Here is a 12,835-nt window from a genome sequence, read left to right as displayed (position 1 = left end):
ATTATCCTATTTTACCAAGCCAGACAAAAAAATAATTTAGGAATACCAAATTTTTTATTAAATAAATGATCAAATATATTACATAAAAGTGGAATCTATAATTACCTCACACTCATGTGAGACATTTAATCATATTGCAAACCCCACATTTATGTAAAACATTTGATCATTTATTTGATAAAAAATTTAAAATCTATTACAGACCCCACATCCATATGAGATATTTAATCATTTATTTGGTAAAAAATTTAAATCCTATAACATTTTTCCAGACAAAACCCAATTCTCTCACAGATATTTGTATATATGTAGACATATATATAAGAGTTACATAGGACTTGGGAAAGAGACAGAGAGGGTTGAGAAAAATCAGCTTGGTGGTAAAAAAATCATCTGAGTTTAGAATGGAGTATGGTTTGAGTTGGGTGGTGGGGGTGGTGGTGTTTGTGGGCATTTGTGGGGGTGGAGTGGTGGTGGCTGGTCTGAAGTGGTTGCTTAGGAGTGTGAATTGGTGGCTGTATGAAGCCAAGCTGGGTGAGAAGAGGTACTCTCTGCCACCAGGTGATATGGGTTGGCCTTTCATTGGCGTCATGTGGTCTTTCCTCAGAGCCTTCAAGTCTAATGACCCTGATTCTTTCATCTCCTCCTTTGTTACCAGGTCCTCTCTCTCTCTCTCTCTCTCTCTCTCTCTCTCTCTCTCTCTCTCTCTCTCTCTCTCTCTCCATTCTACTTACCTGCACATACTTTTTATTTGCTAAATATTGCTCACAAGTTTAGAAAAAGAATTTTTTTTTTTTTTTTTTTTTTAAAAAAAAACTTGTTAGATTTTGTGTTTTTTTTTTTCATAAAGTAATTTTTTTTTACACCCCTTATGTAAAAATTACTTTCTATTAGTAATGTATCAAATTTTTTATTTTATTTTATTTTATGCAATCACTTTGGTTCTACCGCTGCATATGGAGATTCGAACTGTTAAAATTAAAATATATATATATATATATATTTTATTGAGATTGATGAATAACTATTATAAGAGGTAATCTATTTATACGCTTACATAAAATGCTAAACAAGAAATCCAATCATACTGCAAAAGAAATCTAGATTAGGAATAGGTAAAATAGGAAACACAAATATTATCTCGCACCAACTAATGACATGGTAAAAAAATGAACATGTGGAATAACATTAACTACATTTATTAAGTAATTGAGAATCATCTAATTTTTTATAATAATAAAAAAATAAATAAATAAATTATCCGAAGCATCATGTAAGTAATGACATAGTACTTTGATTAAAACAGTATTATGAACCTTTTATTTTTGTTTTTATTTTTTAAAATGGTGTGTGATCAACCTCCTTTAAAGTGGAAGACCTTATTATTTTTAATCAATTAATGTGTGTTAATTGAATCAATTTTTTTTTTTTTTTCACACACAAACAAAATCCGACTATTAACTTACAGAGACATTTTGGTAAGGAGTAATAAAGTGACCATCAAAGTTTATATCAAATTTACATATGACCGTCAAAGTTTATACTACATTTACATATAATTGGTATGTCATTAGTGAATTGACACAATTGATTCCTTCATAATACATGAATGATGTATAAGATATTACCATTAGGAGCAAAACCAAAAAAATTGACTTGAGGGGCCCAAATTATGAATCTTATATACTCTTTACAAAATTCTTGAATATATATTATTTCACTACAGAACAATTTCAAAAGTCTAGTTGACGTATATAGTTTTTATAATTTATTTGTTACTATTTAATATTTTTTGTTCTGGTTTTTTCTTTTTTTAGTCTAAAACTTAAAATATAATATTCAAGTGCGGTTAAGAAATACCAAAATTTTATTATTTTCTTAAGATAAAAACGTTCTAATGAAATTTACCTAGACGTCTTAAATATATTGCAAATACTTAAAATTTTGTTGAGGTCTAAATAATTTTTTTTTTCTTTTTTTAGGTGGGGGTGACCAGGGCCCTACCAGTCCCCTTGAGAACAAAAATTTGACAATCCCAACATTACTTTTTGTTAAGAGTATGATTTCACCTCATATTTAAGATTCACATCTTGAGCCTGGAAGGGTGCTTTCCTTAATTTTTCAACAATCAAAATAGAATGTTTTTCAATTATTAAATATATTTTGAAATTTCAAGATTATATTCTCAATTAGCATTTTTTTATTGAGAGTCCATTGTAGTGCTACTAAACAAGTTTTTAAAAGAGATGTTGAAAATCTTGTTCACAAACAAATTTTTGCAGCATGACAGAACTTTGAATGGAATTTGCATCATAATGCCCTAATTCACATGGCAGTACGATTGACTCTGATACCAAATATGAAAAAAATAATATTATCCGAGCTTGCAGAACATGCTATCTTTTAAATTGTGTATAAATTTTTATTTAAACTTGGTCGCCATACCAAAACAGTGTCACATTCAAAAGATTATAAAACAACTTCCATTTTCAAAATTTTCAACAACACAAAATTTGGTAATGTGTGGTTTGCATTGAATATTAAACCTTTTTCAGTCTCATTCGAATAAATTCACATTATTATCCAAAAATGCAGATTTGGACGTACCGGCTTATACAAGGCTGTCATGTTTGGCAATCCGAGCATCATTGTCACAACTCCTGAAACTTGCAAGAGAGTCTTAACAGACGATGAATATTTCAAGCCCGGTTGGCCTACCTCCACTATAGAACTCGTTGGAAAGAAGTCGTTTATCGGCGACATTACATTTGAGGAGCACAAGCGCCTTCGCAAGTTAACAGCAGCACCGGTCAATGGCCATGAGTCTCTGTCCATTTACATGAGATATATTGAAGAGAATGTGAAATCAAACTTGGAAGAATGGAGTGGTATGGGACAGATTGAGTTCTTAACCAAGCTTCGGAAGCTCACTTTTAGGATAATTACTTACATTTTCTTGAGCGCGGAGAGTGAGCTTGTGATTGAGGACATGGAGAGGGAATATACAGCATTTAATTATGGTGTTAGAGCCATGGCAATCAACCTCCCAGGATTTGCTTATCATAAAGCACTCAAGGTTAGGCTTGCATACCTTTTTTTATTTTATTTTTTATAATTTTATTTGCTTCCATATTAGCTAAGGTGGGGTTTTCATGTTTTTTGAAATTCTTTTTATTTTTATTTTTTTTTAAATCCGATAAAGGAAGAAAAAGGAAAAAAGAAAACAAAAAAGAACATTTATTGAATTTTTTTATACTTTATATTTTTAGTTTTTAGTTTTTAAATCCTTTTAAATTAGACGGACCTGAAAACTAATTTTTTTTGACACAAATCAAAAAAAATATTTCAATAAATATAAAATAAAAATATGACTTTTTTAGTTGTTGCCAAATAGAACCTGAATTCGGGCTTGAAAATTTGAATTTTTCTATGTCAAGTTAACTGTCCAAATAATACTAAGAGAGAGTTTGACATTAATTTTTTTAGTGATATTTTTAATTACTTCAAAATTTAAAAAAGTTGATGCGTCTGGAAAGTTGTTATTTTATTTTATTTTATTTATTCATGACTAGAAAGGGTTGAATGACTTAAATTTTTTTAATTGATAATAAACAATCTTTTTTACTTATTTAGTTGACCTCAAATTGGGGGAAGGTATGATTTTTTCAGGGCAATTACATTGACACATGTAATTGGAAAATATTATAATTATTAATAATTAATATCATAAACTTTTTTTTGTTAATATGTAATAATTTTTTAAAAACTACCCTGAATAATAATTTCTCCAATTTTTTCCTTAAGACATCTAATAAAACTATACGTTATGAAAACACAATAAATTGAATACTTCTTTGAATATATTGAACCGATTGTTGATTTTATTATATTTTTCCATGTTTTGAGAAATTATAAGTTGGAACTAATTTCAGGCAAGGAAAAAGCTTGTGGCTATCTTGCAATCTGTAGTGGAAAAGCGCAGGCAGCGAAGAAAGAACGATCCACCAACATCGAAGAAAGACATGATGGATGCACTGTTGGATGTTAAAGATGAGAATGGAAAGAGCTTAGACGATGAAGAAATCATTGACATCCTAATCATGTATCTAAATGCTGGTCATGAATCTTCTGGGCACGTCACAATGTGGGCTACCCTATTGTTGCAGGATCACCAAGAAATGTTCCAAAGAGCTAAGGTAATGGAGCCTTATGTTTAATTTAATATTATCAGAAATGCTAATATTTAAGTATACATTCCGAAACATATAGTAGATTTGATTATATAAAATAATAATAATAATAATAATAATAATAATAATAATAAGAAGAAGAAGAAAAAAAAGAAGCAAATTTAGCGATCTAAAAAAAATTTCCTTAGAATAAAAATTGCCATATGTAATGAGCTAAAATTTAAGATGGGTAAAATTTTGATAGGACAAAATGTCAAAAATGAGTTATAGTTTTTTTGATCAGAAAAATGAGTTATAGTACTGATAGAAATGTGTTGCCACATGATTAATTTGGAGAAAAAAAATAATAATAAATAATAAAAAAATAAAGAAAATTAGATATCTAATTTTTCAAAGAAAATTACTTTAGAAATATATTAAATTGCTATATTGTAATATATACAAACCTACTCTTATTTAATATACTTTAGAAGTATATTAAATTATTATTTCAATTCCCATTCCATATAATGAAATGATTCATGTTCTAGATAACAAAGGTTTTGAGTCTAACTAGTCCTTTAGCTATGTATACACAGTTCATCAATGTTTGACAAAGGGAACTAGTTGTGTTTGGGTTAATGAAGTGCAGTATTCTGAAGTGTTAGCAAACTAGTTTAAATGCTTAACCATATTAACTAACTTGATCACCTAGTAAAACCTGCCCTTTGTCTTTATCTGGTATTCTGACAAACTATGTCAATTTTGACAAGTTGAAGTTCAACCATATCTGTAGGTCAATAGAGGGCAGTAGTGTAATCTACAAGTTCGTTATGATTTTTTATTTTTTTTTATTTTTTTTGGGATAGGTTATTGTTATCATTAATTTTTACTTGTGTCAAGTTTTAAAAAAAAAATTAAAAAAAAAAAAATAGCAGCAATGCCACAAACAAACAAAATTTCATAAAACAAAAATAAAAGTATGCACAAAACGTAATGTTGATAGATGCTACATTAGTCATCTTGATTATCCACTTTTCTGAAAAACTTTGGGTTTGTATTGTTATTCAAAAACAAAAAGTTATATGTTCTTTTGTTAATTTTTTAGGTTTTGTTATAAATTTTAAAGTATGTTTCCTAAGTACATTGTACTGGATTGCAGGCTGAGCAAGAAGCAATAGTAAAAAACATGCCATCTACACAGAAATGGTTGACACTCAATGAATATCGACAAATGGAGTATCTCTCCAAGGTACGTGATCTTTTCTTCTTTTTATTTTATTTTATTTTATTTTTTGGATTAACTCATTTGAAAATCAAAACTTATCCAAGACGGCTTCTTTAATTTTTTTTTCCTCTCTCGTTTGAAGGTGATTGATGAAACACTTCGCGTGGTATCATTCTCACTTATGGTCTTTCGAGAAGCAAAAGCAGATGTCAATATATGTGGTTAGTTTATATATAATTGTGAAATTTTCATTTTCTAGATTTTCTCTTTTCTACTTGATCAATTAAAAAGAGTATATAATCTTTTTTTGGTTAAATGATGTTTGTGAAATAAAATTATTTGCTACAAATGTCCTTTATTGGGAAAGAAACTCATGTTTAATTTCTCTCACAATTTTTTTTACAATTAGTTGTAGTGTTTTTATACCAATAGAAATTGACCCCAAAAACACTACCTGTTTTGGCCTTAAGAAATGTGTTAATACACATCATAGGCGCTATGAATTTTATTTTATGTCATTCTCTTTAAAAGAAGTTTTTTAATATCTCAGGATTATCAATAGTCACCTTTGAAATTCTTTTTCAACAACTTGAACTGATTGAATTGTCTCCTTGGATTGTCAATTTTTTTTTTTTTTTGGGTCAACCCTAATAAATGTTTAGAATTAATTCTTTTTATTGTATATATAGTGTGGGTTCTTAAAACATTTGCAAAGCAGTGTTGATAGTTTCTCAAATAAGATTCCCTTTTAATGGATTGCATATTTTTTAGATTTTGGATTATCTAATTTAGCATTTTTCAACTAAAAGATCCTATAAAATAGAATTTTTGAAGGGAAATCAGAAATTGTATACCAAAAACGAAGAAGAATCTTACAAAGTTATTTTATCAATTAAATCGGTTTTTGTCATCTTTAGTAAATTTCTCAAATTTTCTCCATAGATAATTGAAGAAATTTGTTTTTGTATATAATTAATAAAATAAAAAAAACTAAAGAAGAAAAGAGATAATTTAAAAAATTGCTTTCAAACACTAATAAATAAGTACTTTAGCAAATAATTCTAAAGTAGCCATTGTCTAAGTAACCATCTTATGATTAAGGGAACTCAATTACTTGTGTTTCAGGTTATACTATTCCCAAGGGATGGAAAGTTTTGGTTTGGTTTAGGGGTGTGCACTTCGACCCTAAAATATACCCTGACCCGATGGTATTTAATCCTTCCCGATGGGATGTAAGTTTAATAATATCATGTTTTTTCTACTTATTAATTAATTAATTTATAAATAACTGTTTAACATATGGTCTATGCAAAGCATATTCTACATTTTTTATTATGAACTTTAGGCGTTTGGGATTTAATACACTAATATTTGCTTGACATTGTATATAGGGACTTACTCCCAAAGCAGGAACTTTTCTTCCTTTTGGAGCAGGAAGCCGGTTGTGCCCTGGAAATGATCTTGCGAAGCTTGAAATTGCTATTTTTCTACACCATTTTCTTCTTAATTATGAGTGAGTACTTATATATGGATTTTATTTTCTTATTCTAGTTGTCCATTTACATAATAATTCTTAGCTATGGTCTTTAATATTACTACGAATTATAAGAGGTAGGAAAGGAGAGAACAAACTTGTAATATTTAACGTGAATTTTCTTAATTATGCAGGTTTGAACGACTCAATCCTGGGTGTCCTATTATGCACTTACCACATCCAAGGCCGGTAGATAACTGCTTGGGAAGAATAAGGAGAGTCTCTCATCTCTGAGTGTCTAGCTGAGAGAAACATATTGGCTTGCTTTTTCTTAATAATAAATGTTTAGTTTTAAATTTATCTTTTCAATTTGCAAAGTTCCAGTGACAATATATAAAACTCTGGTAAAATTATCGTGGCATAATATATTGGTTGTGTTTTCTCCATATGTTTGTGTATGTAAGAATTTATGTATTTATTGATTGATTTATATATATTACAAGATTGATGTATTGTTATTTTACAAGGATGTATTATATTGGAGAGGTTTTGGGAGAGTAGGTGAGGAGTGAGTGGTGGAGGTAGGTTTGGTGGAGTGTAGTAGGTGATAGGAGTGAGTGGTGGAGGTAGGTTTGGTGGAGTGTAGTAGGTGATAGGAGTGAGTGGTGGAGGTAGGTTTGGTGGAGTGTGTAGTAGTAATTTACATTTACATTAACAGCCCCCCTCAAACTCAAGGAGGATAGGTACTAGCCAACTTGAGTTTGGAGAGAGTAACAAAACAGAAAAATAAACTGATAAATAAAACAGGATAGGAGACACGGTATGGTCGTGTCAGACCGATGTAGCAGACAGTTTATGGGGTCATGTCGGACCGTTGTAGCAGACACTGTGTGGTCGTGTCAGACCGATGTAGAAGACAGTTTACGGGGTCATGTCGGACCGTTGTAGCAGACAGTTTATGGGGTCATGTCGGACCGTTGTAGCAGGACAGTTTACGGGGTCATGTCGGACCGTTGTAGAAGACAGTTTACGGGGTCATGTCGGACCGATGTAGCAGGACAGTTTTCGGCGGAGGTTTTGGGGGAGTCAATGTAGTCGGGTTCGGAGGACCAGCCGAAGAGTGGGGTCCACCAGTCGGAAGACGTGCTTGTCCGGCTGTGTGTGCCCGGTTTCCGGTGACCTCCGGTGGAGCATGCGCGGACTCCTATCGGTCGGAAAGCTACGAGAGTGGTAGCCATTTCTTTGTGTGTATGTAAAGAGAGAGATCTTCAAATCTTCAGCGTAGATCCGAAGATGAAAGCCGCGAAGGTGGCGATGCAACCGACGGCGAGCGAAGGAGAGACCGCAGATCCGAAGATGAAATCCGCGAAGGTGTGTAGACATTGGTGCTAACACGTCTGCCGAAGGTGGTGGTGAAGATGAGGGTGACTGTGTTGGTTATGCTGGGCTGCTGCTGTGTATGGTATGTACATGGAGTGAGTGAGAAAGGTGGCTGGGTTTGCCGTGTGTTCTGCTATGGTCTGTAAACTTGGTTAACAATGGCTTCAAGATTGTGGGCTTCAAGGGTTGCTTCACATCTCAGGATCTCAGTCTTCAACAGAGGATTTGCTTCTGTTGTGAAGGACTTTAAGTATGCCGACTCTCATGAATTGGTGAAAGTCGACGGTAAATCTGCAACTGTAGGCATAACTGACCATGCTCAGGATCACTTGGGCGATGTTGTGTATGTTGAATTACCGGAAGTCGGGGTTGCTGTAACCCAGGGTGGCAGTTTTGGTGCAGTTGAAAGTGTTAAGGCCACTAGTGATATTTACTCTCCTGTTTCAGGACCTCCTTTTGATAATACATCAAGTTGTTGACACCCAAGCTGGAGGGAGACAAGCAAGAGGAATGTAAGAAGAAGATGCAGAGGGTCGGAAGGGATGATGCCAACGAAGGTATAAAGAAGGTATGTGTAGAGGTCCAGCGGGCGGCCAAGGCGAGGCTGCCGCCCGCCGGTGAAGCGGAAGTACTAAGGTGTTAACCTTGCTCTGATACCATGTAAGAATTTATGTATTTATTGATTGATTTATATATATTACAAGATTGATGTATTGTTATTTTACAAGGATGTATTATATTGGAGAGGTTTTGGGAGAGTAGGTGAGGAGTGAGTGGTGGAGGTAGGTTTGGTGGAGTGTAGTAGGTGATAGGAGTGAGTGGTGGAGGTAGGTTTGGTGGAGTGTAGTAGGTGATAGGAGTGAGTGGTGGAGGTAGGTTTGGTGGAGTGTGTAGTAGTAATTTACATTTACATTAACAGTGTAAATGAAAACACAAAACATGCAGCGGAATAAAATCAACAGATCATACCTCTTGTGATCTAAAACCTCGTGGATAAATCACGTGCTTCCAGAATCCTCCTCAATCAATCCCAGCAGTGGGGTGATATTACAATGGTGAATATCACCCACACAAACCACAGTGCAACTGACTTGATCGTTGTTTTTTTTTTTCTTGGGAGAGAGTCAGTATATGGGTATAAAACAGACTCAACGTTGTTTCTCTTGGATTACCCATAACCATATAACAAATATTTAATATATTATAATATCTATCCATATCAGTTAAGATACAGATAATATCTAATATATATTATATCTATCTATATCAGTTCAAACTGATAACGTCTGTTTCAAGAGTGGTTATCCTAAATAGGTTTGATTTCAAAATCAAAACCTATTTGGATAAGGATACAAAATCAAATTTAATGGTCATGCCACATGGGCGCCCATTACTAACATCTCCCACTCGCACATGAGTTGGCATGACACTGCCACATCTCTATCTCAATCTCCCCAAAAACGAACAATCTCATACTAGCCACTGCACCGTGCGACTGCTGAGAACACCTGCATGTGGGAGCTCTATACTAGAAACTCAAAATGAGCCAGCATAGAGACATCAACCCAAAAAGAAAAGAAATAGTGTCTCATATACCCCAGACCCATCTAATTACACCGGTCCAAAAAACATCTCTAATCCCTCAAAAAGAGCATGTTTGACCCTCTTAATTCTTGCAATATATTCACACTCAATTCGCCTCTCATACAGAGCGATGTGAGTTGCCGGCAGTGAATATACAACAGTGGTGTAATACTAGATGATCTTCCCTTTGCACTCATGCCATTTAGTTTAGGATTGACCGCTTTCCCAGTGATGTCCCTTAAGGCCGAATCATGCATGACCGCAGGCAACATACCAAAGTAGCAGAACATCAACCCCTTACCTTATGACATAGTCAAAAGTCACAAAAGGGTACATAAATGAAAGTCATATCAATAATGACTCGTAAGACTCACACGGTGAGGAAGCAGGGATCCATTCTCTCACCTCATTACTCGGTCGCCAAGCACATATAGTATGAATACATGCTACGGTGGAGTAACTCTTCCATAAAGAGTGACGTCATACTCGATACACCGTACAGATATTAGTCTAGTCGCTTTCTAGCGCCTAACCCGAATTCTCTATTTGCTCGCCTTCTAGGCGCCAAATGAGATCTCGAATCTGGCTAATCATAACAGGCACAACATGGAAAGTGGGTACTAACATCCATGTTTGGTCCTTAACACGACCTCATCTTGGTTATAACCAAGGCGACATACATAGTGGATGATTTAAGCCTCTCTTGGCTCCGAATAAAAATAAACCACCAGTCTCATCCTTGCTCGCTCCCAAGCGCCAAGGGCGATTGCTCGTGTGAGTGAGCCAATCTTGCCTGCTGACATCATCATTTGCTAATCATTATGACACAAACCATAATAGTGTCAACATCCCATCATCTCAAAATAAGTGATCGATTTAAAAAAAAATTGACCACAGCTTGCGCAATTATAGACTCCAAACATAAGCCTTATCAGCACCTCTTGCGATAAGTATATACAACGGAATCCACCATGTGCGCCTCACATGAAATGATTTAAGATCACTACCTCTTGCGCTATAACCTCTCTAAAGATATTTTTGGTGACCAATTTGCGTTCATTCTTAATGCGCCCAACTAGCGCAGATGCGCCCAACTAGCGCATTGAATTTTACAAGGAGCAAATTAATATGCTTCTAATAAAGCATTTTATCCACAGTCTAATGAGCAAGGTCAATGTCTATACAACTCAGTTAACCATTTATCAAAGATAAAACTTATCATGCCGAATACGCCCACATAGCGTACTTTAGGCTCCCACAACAAAGAAAAAATCAAGGAATATAGGTCATCTGTTTCTCCCAAAGACAATCTGAGGATTCACTCAATAGCTAAGGCTCTGGCTTTTACCGATAGGTAAGTCAATGGGTTTGCAATTTTGCATCTAGAATCGTTCTAGGATATTCCTTATGTAAGTCATCGAAGACAAACCGAGAATTTTCCTAAAACAATCCCTAAGGATCGTACATCCGAGCATATGAATTACATCACCCATGTCCATCATATCTAAAATGGAGGACTGCCCACCCTAGGTGGCGACAACCTTATAAATTCCTGGCTCATAATGACTAAGTAAGGAAAAACTTCTTTTGGACCATTGATCATGCCTCAGTGGTCTTCATCGATCATCGTTGCCCTATCATGGCTTTACGAAATCTAAGAACCACTGTTTGGATAACTGCTTTAGGCTGTAAAAGATTTATTGGAACCAGCAACCTTTTTGCGCTCCTAACTTTTCACTATAAAAGCAGAAGGTAAATCCTTACGGATCTACTTATCCAATTCTCTAATGAGAAATCAGGTCACAATGTCCACAAATCAATGTTCCGAACTTATGTCAATTATAGCCTAAGTCAAAATAACCTCACTCCCCAGGAGGAAGTCTTCTCATGGTCTACACTTTCCTCAATGGTGCGACCATTCGGTATCTAGCGAGCCTTATGCCTCAACAATGACTATCCAAATTACGCATAACTTTATAACAGTTTTGCGTCATAATGGAAAGTCAACCAAATTATAAAAATGGTTAATCCTCAAAGACTTTGTCTTAAATTGCGCAACATGGATCCACTTTTTAAAAACAGGGGACTAGAGCCTTTGGCATTATCCTAGGCTCTTTATCATCTTGCGGAGCAATCATGAATGTTTCCCTCTCAATCACCCAGTGATGACGTGGAAAATTTTCACATTTGCTACCACGCAACTAAGAATGTAGAGTATTCTGTTCTAATGGAGTAATCCATTAGTAGACACATCGCTCCCACTGTCCCTAGGATATTGGAAATTTCTTTCCATTCTCAACTAGGCTACATAGAGCGCTATGCTTGGAATTCTCCATCTTATAGAGTTCCGAAAACTCTATTCACGTCACCTTTACTAATAAAACTTTATGTGACTTAGTTACACTACCACAAAGCTGCTTACCTATATGCACATGACCCGGAGGGTTTGCATGACCGCATACAATAATGCGCCACACGACCCTTTGTGTTTACAAGACAGCATACAATAATGCGCTATAGAACCCTAGGTCTTAACTTCACAATCTTATGAGAAGTAGAATAAAGATAAGCTGCTTAATGGTTACAGATCGCCCATAGATGGCTCTCTGCTAACCCATTACTCAAAATGGAGTGTAAAATCTGATATGGAGGGCACTTAGTTAGGGATACAAGCAACAAACTAGTGCAATTCCCAATTGGGAAACATTTTGCGCCATTATCTACCTAACATTACCAATATTTAATTCCTTATCTCTACTACACCAGTGTGTTGTTGAGTACTAGGAATAATCAATGTTCTAAGCATCCATCTCTCTTCACAGAGTTTTTCTGAAAAAAAATAACTCAAATAGATACTCGCCACCTTGGTCAAAACTAAAAGCACAAAAAACTCTTATCTAATTGATCTCGACCTTATATGTGCAATGTCAAAAATCATCTCAAAAATTTTTGACTTATGGGAGATCAAATAGTCTTGACTCAGATGCGTATCGTAATCTA

At 34.4% G+C, this 12,835-nt stretch overlaps 2 protein-coding genes across 2 annotated transcripts; both read left to right on the top strand.

Annotated features, from left to right (window-relative positions):
* The first annotated feature begins 404 nt into the window (after positions 1–404).
* Positions 405–7,280, top strand: LOC114274344 (ent-kaurenoic acid oxidase 2). The gene is made up of 8 exons (XM_082867982.1): positions 405–658; positions 2,596–3,076; positions 3,933–4,196; positions 5,332–5,421; positions 5,540–5,618; positions 6,523–6,629; positions 6,789–6,910; positions 7,066–7,280. The coding sequence occupies exons 1-8, from the start codon at positions 405–407 to the stop codon at positions 7,163–7,165; spliced, it is 1,497 nt and encodes a 498-aa protein (XP_082724108.1). The 3' UTR covers positions 7,166–7,280.
* Positions 7,281–8,409: 1,129 nt separating this feature from the next.
* LOC114267952 (glycine cleavage system H protein 2, mitochondrial) lies at positions 8,410–8,730 on the top strand. Its single transcript, XM_082871900.1, has one exon. The coding sequence runs from the start codon at positions 8,410–8,412 to the stop codon at positions 8,728–8,730; it is 321 nt and encodes a 106-aa protein (XP_082728026.1).
* Positions 8,731–12,835: the final 4,105 nt, after the last annotated feature.

Source organism: Camellia sinensis, chromosome 5 (genome assembly GCF_055761805.1).
Source record: "Camellia sinensis isolate YWXY chromosome 5, ASM5576180v1, whole genome shotgun sequence".
Lineage (NCBI taxonomy): Eukaryota > Viridiplantae > Streptophyta > Magnoliopsida > Ericales > Theaceae > Camellia > Camellia sinensis.
The sequence above is the reverse complement of the archived record's forward strand: the minus strand, read 5'-3'. Positions and strand labels throughout refer to the sequence as shown.